Source organism: Trachymyrmex septentrionalis, unplaced genomic scaffold (genome assembly GCF_001594115.1).
Source record: "Trachymyrmex septentrionalis isolate Tsep2-gDNA-1 unplaced genomic scaffold, Tsep1.0 scaffold2, whole genome shotgun sequence".
Taxonomy (NCBI): domain Eukaryota; kingdom Metazoa; phylum Arthropoda; class Insecta; order Hymenoptera; family Formicidae; genus Trachymyrmex; species Trachymyrmex septentrionalis.
In genome coordinates, this window is record NW_017305179.1 from 210,700 (window position 1) to 225,533 (window position 14,834).

General features: G+C 32.4%; 1 protein-coding gene across 3 annotated transcripts in view; it reads left to right on the forward strand.

Moving 5' to 3' along the window:
• Positions 1-12,071, forward strand: part of LOC108747423 (moesin/ezrin/radixin homolog 1) — a 35,477-nt gene extending 23,406 nt beyond the window's left edge. For 2 of the 3 annotated variants that reach the window (XM_018484858.1, XM_018484856.1), the window contains 7 exons: positions 8,022-8,144; positions 8,739-9,011; positions 9,490-9,819; positions 10,117-10,359; positions 11,131-11,306; positions 11,393-11,609; positions 11,807-11,971. In XM_018484858.1, the coding sequence (XP_018340360.1) occupies positions 8,022-8,144; positions 8,739-9,011; positions 9,490-9,819; positions 10,117-10,359; positions 11,131-11,306; positions 11,393-11,609; positions 11,807-11,971 (1,527 nt within the window). Of the gene's footprint in view, positions 1-8,021; positions 8,145-8,738; positions 9,012-9,489; positions 9,820-10,116; positions 10,360-11,130; positions 11,307-11,392; positions 11,610-11,806 lie in introns of all 3 variants that reach the window. The other variant, XM_018484859.1, reaches the window with a different exon arrangement.
• The last annotated feature ends 2,763 nt before the right edge of the window (positions 12,072-14,834 follow it).

Consider the following 14,834-nt stretch of genomic DNA (forward strand, 5'->3'; position numbering starts at 1 on the left):
CAAACGAGTCAACCGTTTCACAAGACTTGCTAGACATGCAGAGACCGAAGAAAAAAAAAATGAAAACGAGGACGATGTGCCGCAGTCTTTGTAGAAACCGCTTATCGTGCGATTGCGATAAAAGAGAGAAACGGGAAAAAGACAAATGCGGAGAACTACCCACCCTCGCGCGTGTTGGCATTGTCTAAGATACGCGCGTGTTACTTATTAAACGATTCAATCGAGTGTGTTACGTCAGTTGTACGTATGAAAATATCGTCTGATGAGTCACGCGATGAAGAATCGTCTAAGGAATTTCTCCGCGGGAAGGCACGGAGGAGCTTCATTATTAGTCATTTATAATCGAGGAAATAAAAAGATTAAAGCATCAATTAGAAATGTTAAGGAAATGTTAAAAACGACAAATCCTCCTTTTTTCTTGCAAAGTTAACTGGCAAAAAGCGACGCTGTTGATACTTATTGCATATAATATATCTTTGAAAATCTATAATATTTTTTGTATTCAATTATTTTTTCGAAGATTACTTGAGCAGGATTGCTACAAAAACTGGAAATTAGGGAATAGTTAGGCAATTTTACAAAATTTTCTTGGAAAATAAAAATTCTTAGCTTTAGAGAAGTTTAATATGCGTACTTCATATCTACACAGTTGGAATACTACAATTATTTAACAAATCCAAATAATATCAGCAATACTAATAGTAATTTATATTAAATTACTCCCGCAATAAAATATTTGATTTTGAAATCAGGACGAAAATACAAAACTTTTGAAATATTAAAAACATCAGAGAAAATTATAAAATTTTGTCTATTGTAGAAATCAGAGAAAAGTGATAAAATTTTAGGATTTGTGATAATCTTATCAAGTGAAACATTGCCTTGTCATCTCGTTTTAAAACTGTATTTTATTCAGCTTTTATCTTTGTTTATGATTTATTTTAGCTTTCTCTACTAAAGTTATGTCTTCAGGGAATTTCTGCGTTGCCCTAATTTGTTGTACGTGGAATTGTTGATTATTCCGTGTACGGCTTTTCTCTTACGCCCTTTAATAGTGCGTCACTTTCTCTCAATTAGGATTCATATTAACCCTTTAACAAAGGTCGACTCTCGCGTGAATTGCGAGTGCTTGCCGAGTACAATACACTTGTTGAGATTACATCGTGTGCATTTTCCGTTTATGCTCAATTCAATTTTTTTCTAACGCTAAAGTACTCGCGAGTTATGCCAAAGAAAAAAGATACATGTAAGTATATGTCAATCCTATTTCTGAACTGCTAGAAAAAAAATATAAAAATATTTTCTTCAAGACTAAGAATTGCAGAAATAAATCCAAGAAATATTTAATTAGTTATTAAAGGAAAAAAGTTAATAAGACGATATTTTTGCTTAATAAGTTTATTAATAAATCATTCCTAGAAATAAATTTCCTGAAAATTACATGAATAAGCAGTCTTTCAGTTTACAGTATTGATTCATAAAAGCCGTAATCGAATAACGTCGCTGTATGCATAACGTTGTTAATACATGATAGGAAATAGTAACTTTATCTTCCTTAGTTTCCAAGACATTGGGCATCGATAAAGTTGAAATGGTTGACATAGCTGAAATTCCGCGATAATGAGTAATTTATGACGTACGGCTAATGCTTGTAATCACTCTTGAGAGCGTGCGTTTTGCAATTAACGCGTGCGATGAATTTATCGCTAATTAAATTGTAATTCGTTGTGATGACCGTGAAGCACGACGCGTCGTGATATTTTTCATAAACGCGGATTTAATGCCGCAATAAATCTTACGGAGCATAGAGAAGTAAACGATTGATAAGTCAATTCCACTTTGTATTCCAAAATTTAAATGGTAATATATATGTATTAACATATGATGGCATAAGAAATAAATTATCGTAGATATAAGTCAAGAATAAACTTTTGTTTTTTTAAACTTCAACTAAAAAATTTAGTATCCTCATTATTTCAATTAATGAATTGAATAAAAATGTATGTCTTCCTTTCTGCAATAAAATAAATACAAAAATATAAAAACTTTATAGAGAAATTCGGTGGTAACAATTCCACTTTGTTGTCAAAATTTAAATAATAATATATATTAGCATAAGAAATAAATTAGCATTATAGATAGTGAGTCGAGAGTAAGCTTTAATTTTTTTAAACTACAAATGAAAAATTTAATATTATTATTTTAATTAATGAATCAAGTAAAAATGTATGTCTTCCTTTCCGTAATAAAATAAATACAAAAATATAAAAACTTTATAAAAAAAAAAACAAAAACTTTATGAAGAAATTCGATGGAAACAGTATTCTCCGATTCTCTCTGCTTCTTTTGTTAAACCGTGCTGCAGCATTGCAATGTCTCATTTTATTGTCGCGTCAGTGTGTCACTGTCATGTTATAATGCCTATAAAGGCATGTAAAACTCGTCTCGAAGTAGGCGACGGACGCGTCGTTTCAAGGACTCCCGTGAAACTGGGCTACATCCTGCGGGGATGCTTGATCATCGTGCTTGATCTTCGCGAACAGGTTGTGAGTTGAAAGCTCCTCACGGACTGTGAGCTGTTATGTAACGTAGCAGGATCTCTAACGATCGACACATTCTCGTTTTCCTCGTGTCATTCCGACCTGTTCGCCAACCACGTTTCTCTCTCTCTCTCTCTCTCACTCACTCACTCACTCACTCACTCTTACATATCATATTTCCGTTATCGCACGAATGCTGTAAAAGGTCACATTGGGCTACGCATGCAAACCTGGATTGCATCGCGTCGAATGAGAACAAGTGAAGAATAAGACTATAGGAAGTCAAATCTGATGATCAATCCGTTATTTCAAATTCAAATTGCACTGTGATTTCAATCGCGATCTTTAGAGTATTAATATTCATGGTATTAATATTTCGGAAAAATATATAGAACTATATCAAGTCTCTTCGATTCTTTTAATTAGAAAATCTAAGGAATTAAAACTATGAAATACTTTTATTTAATGATGGACTTCTTAAATATTTAACATAATATCTCTTTTAATCAAATTTTAAGAATATAAGTATAAGTAAAAATAACTTTTTCTTTTTAGTTTTAATTAGGCTCAGCTTTCTCTGAACGGAGAAATTTGATTGAAATTTTTGATAAAGGTAAATAATTAATTTCAAAATTAAAAATATTTCTAATCTTGCCTATAATATTGATAATTAATTAGGCAAGCAAATGATATTTAAATGATATGATGCAAAAAAAATTTATTCATTATCACATTAGACATTATCATCGAATAATCGTCTCAATATCATGATTTATCGATACTTTATTTATCGATGACCACATGAGATTTAACTGGCAGCTCAGTTATTTTGGGTGTTTAACAGATTTAGAAGACGTCATCCCATCAGAGAAACGAATATTATTTTCAAGACTAACGACCGGAATAACTAGCGATTTGCGCGAATTTGTGATGAGTTTTTGTATTTCCGATAAACAGGGATAAACGATTTTAACGGTAAATTTAAACGAAGAGATTGAATTATAATTTAGTTACAATAATCGATAATCAAGCGTTACAAATTTTGTCACTACAAAACTAACAAAAATTATTTTTCAGCCTGTCAGTTGGAACTTTTTTTCCAATTTGTCAGCTTTTGTATTTTTCAAGCATAAAGAAGAATAATAACATGAATTATTGTTTATAATATAAGACGTATTTGGTATTTGCGGCAATGAGCTTTCGAGTTCCTAACGCCTAATATATAATAATAAATATAAGACGTTACATTATATAGAATTAATATTTGGACATAAAGCGACACTTTCTTTGTCTGCTTCGAATTAAATTCTTTCTCGTGTCCACGACAATCCTTAAAATTAGTGTCATTATAAGCCACGTCACAGGTGGCATCTGGTTTACCATAATCTAACATACGATACCTCCGAATGCTGACACGATAATTTCAAGGATGCGCTCGTGGCCGAGATACGCAGAATGGTTTTTAATACCGCAATACTTTAACATCACCGTATTTTTATTCTTTGAACGCATGCCAACCGCAATACTAACAACTGGAAGCGTGGACTTCCGTTCTTGTCTAGGGTAAGTTGCAAACAATTTGATTAGTGTATGCCCAAGTTATGCTGCATGCCAAGAAGTGATGCACGTTTGACGACACGAGACATCTTCCCGTGAAATATTTGATATCGAGTCTGATAATTGTATTCCTAGTCCATTCTCATTTCAAGATCGTCTTAAGTAATAAGGCCGGTAATTAGCGTCTTAAGATATTGCTTAAGATGGTCTCGAAATAAGAATCGATTATGAATACCAACTTAAGATGCCAATACAGCTTTTCGATTGATTCGTGACATCTTAAGACCGTACACTGTTAAAAATATTTCCTTTACATGTAAATGAAGCTCGTGGTTATAAACGAAATTGAAAGTAATGAATGATTTAATGAAAATTAAATTACACAGTAGTTAGTTAAATGTAAGGAACATGTATATTAAATTTCATAAATTTTCATGAAAAATACATTAAATTTCTTGTACATGTATACAAATATACGTTCCAGTTATAAATACATTAAATTTCATGTAATGAAATTTTTAACAGTATATTTAAGATGGTCTTAAATATAAGAACGGATTACAAATACCGTCCTGAATCCGGTTTTTATTTTAAGACCATTTTAAGTAACGTCTTGAGATGCTAATACAGCCTCCTGATTGATGATGAAAAAGTCGTGTATAAGAATTTCTTACACGAGTATATGAATAAAGAAATTTTTTATTCACCAAGAGCAACGGTTATGAAGAACGGATGGACGAATACTGCCCCATGACTTTGTAACTTTTTTACAAATTGTGTAGCCTTGTTATTACGAGGCAGACGCATTGTACCTGATGCCGTCAAACGAGACATCGCTTATTTGTCGTACTTTTTAACTGAAAAAAATAGCGATAACAAATCATATGTTGTTTGATAAATAAGAAGGCGTCCATGCTGTTACATCATGATTATGATCGTGACTGGTGGGTTTTTTAAATGCCGTCCTTGAAACCTATCTAACGCACGGATGCAACTCGACAATCCGTTCCTTCGCGAGAAACTGTACCTCCCGTGAAAAGTATACACCAAGTTTTTCGCAAACTAATTATTCTTTGTTATTTTTGTTCGACGGATGTGCAAATAATGTTTTTTTTTTTATTTTACGATAAGCCGTGCTTATTGCGTGTGTCAAAACCACTTATTTGTTATGACTTTTGGGTTACATTCACTGATAAAGAGTCATTTGAAATTTTAATTGTTTTATATTATATAGTAAAATGATTACTGAAATGCAGTTTTATGATATCAATTATATCAGGTTATTATCAGTATATTATTATAATTTCATTTTATTTATTTGTGACACTACAAATATAAAAACCGATTTTTGATCGAATGCATACACTGCATTTATAATATACTGCATGTATGGGCAATGTGTAATATTAGCAAATAATTGCAGGTGGTTCCGTGCGGTCTTCGAACAATCTGCAACGTAAGAGCACAAAGAATTTTCTGATCCGTATATATTATTTCGATGTATTCTTGGCACCCGATTTAAATTTCCGAATTGATTGGAAATAACACATCATCGATGATCTTCACTTTTGTGCTTTACTGTATGTTTAATAGTCGATCGAATTAATTACGCTGAGGAAAATGTCTGATTAGATTAATTAGAATTCTAGTTGAAAATGGAAGAATCAAAATTTTCTGGTTAAATCTACAAAATTCTAGTTGAGATAATTTGAATTCTGATCGATATAATCAGTCTTCTGCTTCATTCATTTTCAATCCGACATTTTTCTCATTACATTGAATGACAAATTCATAGTTCCCATTAATATTCATTCAGAAAAAATTTTATTTTATTCACACATCTAAATTATTCGAAGAAATAGCCTCAGTTTGTTTTTATTATTCCGACGAGATAAGATGATATATCTATACTTTTTTAGTTAGTTTATTCATTTGTAATGATGTATTATTACAACACAAGATATACAGCAGGACTTACTACGAAATTTATTTTAAATTTTAAGTGAATAGAACAGGCTTTTTTATTTTACATAATAAAGCAAAATTTGACAGACGTCGCTTAAATTTTCATCGAAAATTTTTCAATTATTTTATAGGAAAATTCGTTTTTTCTCTTGCCAAGTTTTACGAACAAAGAAATAAGTATTTTTATATTTTTCTCTTTTAGGATCGCTCATCATAGACTGACATGATTGACATGATTAAATTCTGTGCATTATTATTTTATTATCTCTATTATGTATTACAACTTTTTTTTTATTCCTTATTATCTTACGTCATGCAAGTCTCGTCTTGACATAAGATAATTTAATTATTAATCTCAACATGTGTTTTTTGAAACAATATTACTAGTCGTAACATAACGTGCTACGAGTTATGTTTTTGTTTTTTATGTTTTGTGAAATATGAATTATAACTATCCATTATATGTTTGGCAGTTGCTATAAAAAAGGAAAGACATAAGTCAAAAGAATCTCGCGTCACTAAATCCTTTCTGCTTAATTTGATTTTTAAAATAGTACAAACCGCGTACGTTACATAATTCTGCATCGCAAATGCTATTCGCGAATGTCGGAGATATCGCAGAAAAACGTATTAATTGTCGTCACGGTAGCTACTAGAAACGCTGTCGATTGCTTATCTGCTGCTTCGCGCTATATTTTTTTTATTCCTCATTAATAACGTAGATAACTACTAGGTGGCAGGAAAATGTGGCAGGAACACATACCAAGAGTCGACTGTTGTCGTGACGTAAGTTCTTTCGGTGATCTGGATAAGATTCCACGAAAATGGATAATGAATGATTAAGACAAATGCATTTCTCGCGCACGGAATCGATCTGTTAAAAAATATTTTTGCGCTTAGCAATTCAATAACTTTCGCGATTCTTATCATTTCGAGTGTCTTTAACATAATAAAAATGTATTACAACTTTTTTTATTTCTTCGATTGTGTATCGTGATAGATCGTCTATAAAAATGTCATCTCCATTCTAAGAAAAAAACATTGTGTCAACTTCATTTATCTGTAACAGGAAATTTCGTTGATATAATTTTATTAAATAAGAATTATTACTTCATTTCTCTCTCTCTATAATATAATAGAATGTATCTTTCTTTATCTTATCTTTTCTATTTTTATAATATAGCTACATTATATTGTATCGGTTTATTTGATGTAAAAATCGTATGGAAGTTGAGAGGAACAATTTTTTTGACTTTTTTTGTTCACAACTGCCAAACATGTGTTAACATTCATTAAGGTAAATTACACGTTTCCATGAACAATGGCGAACATTTTTAAACTATTTGTACTTAAGAGACGCGGCGAGATATTCAACTTTGATCATACCTGCAACACTGATATCGCAAACATTACGTAATTATGATAAATTCTTTGATAACAACGTTGACAATAGTGCGAATATATCTGACGCTACAAGGTATCGTAATAAGGAAAAGAATTTATATAAGTATAAAGAATGACATCTTTTTATGAGGAAAAAGACAAAACTTTTAATAGCATTCACTAAAAACATTCAGATATTCTATATATTCCTCTCTATTAATTTTTATTGCGATATAAAAAGTATATTGAATTACATTAAAGTATATTGGAGTAATAGATGTAAATGTATTAAATATTTAATAATGCTCTAAGATATGTGTATAATTAATAGATTAATTTCCTTAATGCGAAACCATATCTCTTTTAGTGAAAAATATTTTTCTACTATTTCGTAGAACTCATGATCTCATATTCACCCATTATTCTCTTGATGTCACGAGAATTATTTGTTCACATGTTTAACTATTATCTTATAACGCGATTCACAAACACTTTGCACGCTTTTTACTTTTGAGCGTCAAGTTTGAGGAGCAAGACAATTTCGACCACATCATTTATTTTTTTCGACGTTTCCAGGTGATGAACCAAGAGGTCAAGAAGGAGACTCCATTGCAGTTCAAATTCCGTGCAAAATTCTATCCCGAAGACGTCGCCGAGGAATTGATACAAGATATTACGCTGCGACTTTTTTACCTTCAGGTAAAAAATTATTCACGCAGTCATTTCGCATCTCTCTCTCTCTCTCTATCTATCTATCTATCTATCTACCTATCTATCTATCTTACTTGTGATTTCAATAACAATTTTTTTAATTTGCTGCTTTTATTTTCGAACTAATTTCGAGACTTATGATTGATGTCCAGAACAAATTGATCTAACATACAAACAATGCATATCTTATTTGTTGGTCGGATTAAGTCATGCATCGAACTATCGTTCGTTTATCAGATTCACTTCTTCCCGTCGTTTACTATCTCATCCTCTGTGGCGGGTACGTGAATGCGCATCAATTTTTTGCTCAGTTGAATTAGACAAATATATTAGTGTTTAAGAACAACGATGCTTAGCGAAATATCACTCACAATTTGGAATAATATCTCGAATAAACGTAAAATAAAATCTGTATTTTTCTTATATTAGTTAATCGATATTTTATTAATTGCTTATAGGCTTATATAATAGATAGCGATCTTATTATTGAATTTTGTTACATGTATTAATCGATATTGCTGTTAGATTAGAATTAATTGGAAAATTTTATGTAATCGATGTTAATATTTGAAATGATTGCAGGTGAAAAATGGTATTCTCACGGATGAAATATACTGCCCACCGGAAACTTCCGTTCTGTTGGCTTCGTATGCCGTTCAAGCGAGACATGGAGACTATCAGAAGGGAAATCATCCCGCTGGCTTTCTATCAAATGATCGGCTGTTACCACAGCGTGTTGTGGATCAACATAAAATGAGCAAGGAAGAATGGGATAACTCTATTACAAATTGGTGGCAGGAACACCGTGGTATGTTGCGAGAGGACGCCATGATGGAGTATCTGAAAATTGCTCAGGTATCTGTTAAATAGCATGAACTGTTAAATAAATGAATAGATATAAATGCGAAATATATGAAAACTTCAGGAGGAATTGGATATTCTGATATATATCGTCGATATTTATACGGATTGCAAAATTATTTTAAGTTATTTTATTTTCACATTATTTGGATTCTATATTGGAAATTATTTCTCTTTAAGAAATTTTATTCATGTGAAGTATTAAACTTGTACTACAATCCATTTTCTAAAGGCTTGTGCATTTGTAAAGCAACGAACGTTTTTAATTATACTTTTTAATTACTCGCATAATGTTGTATTTTAACTTGATGTTTATTTATGACACAGTATTTTTTAATCAGTGTTGCGAAGAACATTATGCGAATTCCATTGCTGCACTCGGAAACATTTTTATTATATGAAAAATTGTAAAATATTACTATTCTTGGACTAGTATCGTTTTAGTATTTTCTTTCATTTTTGCTTTCTATAGGACTTAGAAATGTATGGTGTGAATTACTTTGAAATTCGCAACAAGAAAGGCACAGACCTTTGGTTGGGTGTAGATGCTTTAGGTTTGAATATCTACGAGAAGGACGATAAACTCACGCCGAAAATCGGCTTCCCCTGGTCCGAGATACGGAATATCTCGTTCAACGATAAGAAATTCATAATCAAGCCAATCGACAAGAAGGCACCGGACTTTGTATTTTTCGCCAACAGAGTCAAGATTAACAAGAGAATTCTTGCGCTATGCATGGGCAATCACGAGCTTTACATGCGCAGACGTAAACCAGACACAATCGACGTGCAGCAGATGAAGGTAGGAACATTATACGAATCACATTAACGAAATAATTAAAATTAATGAAACATAATTATTAATGCATATACTTATCTAAAGTTGATTATATAACTTTTTCATTAGTAATACGTATTTTACATCACTTTACGTAACCATTGTAGCATATTGAAAACTTATTTAGGAGTTAAAATAATTTAACAATTAAAGGCTGTCGCAATCTTGTGATTGTTAGGATCCACTTTAATTAATTGTAAGAAATAATAAAATATATTTAGCTTTTGAAGTTGTAACGAGATTGCAATAAAATTTTTTCAGGCTCAAGCAAGAGACGAAAAGATGGCGAAACAGCAACAGAGAGAGAAATTGCAATTGGAGATAGCTGCCCGAGAGCGTGCGGAGAAGAAACAGCAGGAATACGAAGAGAGGCTAAAAAATATGGCAGAGGAAATGGATAGGCGGAATGCTGAGTTGAACGAAGCTCAGGAAATGATTCGGCGCTTGGAGGAGCAGCTGAAGCAATTACAGGCTGCTAAGGAAGAGCTAGAGAATCGTCAGAAGGTGAGCAAGAATCATCAGAAGATAATTTCTTTAATTATGAGTTTAAAAAACTACCATTACACTGGCAATGAGCGATTAATTTTGTTGTTTTTATTTTTTTTATTCCTTATTTCTTACTTAAGCAAACGATTAACATCAACTACTATAAGTCATTTTAACATATAATTGATTTTTATTGTTCGTTCTCTCTCTCTCTCAAATAAAATATGTAAGTTTATCAGAAACGCTAATTTGATTTTTCGATCATAATATAATTTTTGTGCGCTATTCTATGAATTTGTGAGCATATGTAGTGATAACCGTACAGAATTTATAATTCCTGAGCATTAAGACAATTGCGACTGTTGTCAAATTGGAATTAAAAAAATGACACTCGGCCAATTCGATATTTACTACGATTTTATAGAAAAATTTGAGGACTATTGAGGAATCCTATAATGTATTCACAAATTCAATTGCAAGTTTATAAGTAGCGTACAAAAGTTGTGACCATTATAATATTAATATATTTCATAGAAAATTATTGTTTAAATTTTTACTTCGAACAATACACATATGGATGATGACCTAATATAAAGTCGAAACGTTCATGTTTATTATATGTTTATTATATTATTAAGTTTATAATATTTTTAAGAGAGAGATTTATATAAAAATTATCTGTCACTAAGAACCAATGTAGGTTTTAATGCTCCTTTCTTTAATTATTTAATTTATTTTATAAACTGTTATTTTAACTGTTTTTTATAATTTGTATTGTGTGTGACATAGGAATTGACAGCAATGATGGAGAAGTTGGAACTCTCGCACGAAATGGAGGCTGCAGAGCGCGCTAAACTCGAACAAGAAATAAGAGCCAAGCAAGAGGAAGTACAACGCATACAATCTGAGGTGGAAGCTAAGGACGCAGAAGCTAGGAGATTACAGGCTGAGTTTGAAGCTGCCAAGTACGACCAGTTTTCTTTTTTTTCTCATCCTGTTTCTTAATTAACATAATTGGGGATAATTGCGTATTTATCGTTTATTATGCAAGATTAAGACAAGAAGAAGCTGACCGCCAATATCAGGCTAATCAGACTCCGCATCATCATCACGTTGAGGAGAACGAAGAGGGTGAGGAAGAAGGTGAGGACGAAGTTCCTCAAGGAGACGTTACTAAGGACCTCGCAACTGACGAATCAATAATCGATCCTGTCGGAGAGCGACGCACTTTAGCAGAGAGAAGTGAACGTCTTAACGATCAATTGAAGGTACGTTGATATACAACGTTAATATATTTTATTTAGATTTTATTTCTTATTTTAAATAACTTTGTAATTTTACATAGTTAAAACTTTTTTTAATTGCTTTTATTCTTTAAAATGTGGAAATACGTTTTTAAAATGATGCAAACTTGGCAAAAAATTCTACTGTACACACTGTTACAATGAAATGCTTTTATTGACAGGCATTAAAGCAGGATCTCGCTCAGTCACGGGATGAGTCCAAGGAGACGGTGATGGACAAGATCCACAGGGAAAATGTTCGTCAGGGCCGCGACAAATACAAGACGCTTCGCGAAATTCGCAAGGGCAACACCAAACGCCGCGTTGATCAATTCGAGAACATGTAAATTAATGTGCGTGCATCTAATCACTTACCTTATACATGTCCTTTTCTATCTTCAATTTCTCACCTGACTTTTGCGAAGAATGCAGTAAAATGATAATGAGAAGGAGAGAAAAAAAGAAAGCGATTAATAAGATAGAGAGAGAAATAGAGAGAGGTATAGATTCTACAATAAATGTATAAATAGAATAATTTCAATAGCAGACACACATTATCAATCAATTACACTTCAACTTTTCTCAAAAATTGCGCGAATGACAACCGTGACTATCGTATATCGAGAATTATAATCAATATTTACGCCTACATTGATGACAATTCTATACCTTCACGCAAACTGATAATCAAAGATTTTACCTTTTTGGTAAGGGACGCGACGACAGTGAGCGACTCGCGCGCCGTCTTCCACATATACTTCCACGTTAATTAACGCTGTATGATTGGCTCTATCGCAGAATCGTCACCCGTCTCAGGAGCGCGAGTAAATTTTCTCGCTACTTCGCGCAAAAGTGCCTTGTGAAGCTAGTAATTCTTGTAACTCTCTTAATAGCAAAAATCAATATTATTACTCTAATAATTTAGCGTAATGACATTCTTGTTTCGATAAAGGCACTTTGCGTTTAAGTGACAAGAAAATTTCCGGTAGTGAATTCGTTACCGTTACTTAAACCTTTCTCAGCGCATCGATAAACCAACATCTCGACTATCGAGGTGCTAGTATTGTCTCGCCTCACCATAAGTATTACTGCCGGTCATGTATTCGCGTTGCGAAACGTGATACTTAATATCTAATTATCTACCGGTGCTGCCCTATCCGTCGCAGTTTTTATCGCGCCGTCATGCGATATCGTCCGTCCTCGGTAATAAGGATTTATTTTCGAGAAGCCATCAACGCTACCATCACCATTTGCACCTCAGCTGATGCATCGCGACGGCAATTGCGGTCGTTACCTATTTACGAACGGTTTTCTTCTATTGTACGCTTAATTCGGGCCATATTTAAACAGAAGGTACGTTACTCTTGACATTCATTAGTTGATCGGCGATTTGTAACTATACCGAATATCAATCAGAGAGGAATCGAAATAGGGCACATGATTTATACTGTAGAATTAGATAAAATTTTAGACATAATCCACCTTAAAGTTCGTATTGGGCAGCGACCGTTCCGAGCAAGGAGACATTTCATGACATCCGGTTCTATTTTTGTTTTTAAAGATTAGTTTAGGATTTTCTTAAACAATATTATTTATCAAATAAATAATTAATTTTATGTATATACGTACGTATACATATATGTATGTATATTTAGAGAAAAATCATATGCGAACAGATATGAATCTTTAATATGTATATTGTGTTTCCAAAATTCCAATATTTTCTGTTTTATGATGAATATTTTATTTATCGCGTTTATAAATCGCATGTCACGATTGTCCCCTTGTACATTACACACAGATCACAATTACGGCGCAATCAATCCATCATTCCGGATTAATAAACGTAAGCGATTCAACGATGGCACGGCCTATTTACTATCGATAAAACCGTACCGAATTATTTTCGTACGAACGAGTTTTGATAACACGTTAGCGATTTTATATTGAACACACTCGTGGCCTTTACTTGATATACATATAAATATATAAATATATATATATATATCTCGAAGTACTATAGGTAGTACTAATATAACGACTAGCTGAGAGAAAGAGATGTAAAGATATCGCGCCATAGAAAATTTGTTCTGCATACCTTAAATACAAGATCGAACCGCGTGGTACTCACCGAATGGCTTTAGCTACCAAGATTTTCGAAAGAATGAGGGAACGAGTGCGAGAGAGAGAATGTGATAAAGGAGATAATTAACCGTATGTGTGCGAGAAAGAGAGAGAGAGAGAGAGATGCCGAGTGATAGAAAACACATTTATGGCGGTCATATGCCATTGTAATTTTTAAAAAATCTTTCGCCCTTCTTAAGAGAATGTTTTGTGCGTAACGGGATTAAAACTAACGAAAACTCGAACCTCGAGACGCTGCCAATTTTTCACATGACGGAATGCAAAACGAACAACGATAGCAAATGTGATACGGACAAAACGTGTGTAAGTTTCACATAGGAGAGAAGATCGCGAAATGTAAACAGTCGCACCGTATCACAGAAAAATTTGTACTTTGCTACTATAATTATCATACGTCCGCGCGTTACAACAATGCGAAGCCGAAAGGAGGAAAAAAATACAGAAGTAATAACGCGATAGATATTTTTTGATTATATTTAATATTAAAAATTTATATACAAATTAGTAGTGTTATATTATTAATATTAATGTTTACAATCTAGTAGCGGTATTATTATTTTATTATTATGCAGATAATATTGAACGAGAACTAAAGGAAAGCATTTTATAGTCGTCAATTTATATTCTTAAGATAATCTAGCATGTAAATTTGGTCGTAATTTACGATAAAAGGACATTTACAAGTTCAACCTTTTTATTTAAATTATTTTTAATTTACTTTCTAAATTTAAAAATAAAATAATCAAATTTTTTTACTAGCAAATATAATTTAAGAAAAATTTCAATTTTTTTAAGTTTTCAATTTTTGAGTATAGACTTGATGTATGTGTAAACAAGATAAAAAAAAACAAGATTATTACTAATTAAAGAGATCACACGATAACATTTCGATAATCGATGAAATAGGTGAGGACAAGCTTGAAAGTTCGTCTCGATACTCTTTGGCGAAACCGATGAATTTTTTATTGAGACATTCCAGAAGAATTCCCCGTAAAGTGCTTCCCGCCCCTCGACTTACTTTCTTTTGTCGATCAATAGGATTAGATTCATTAGATATTTGATTTG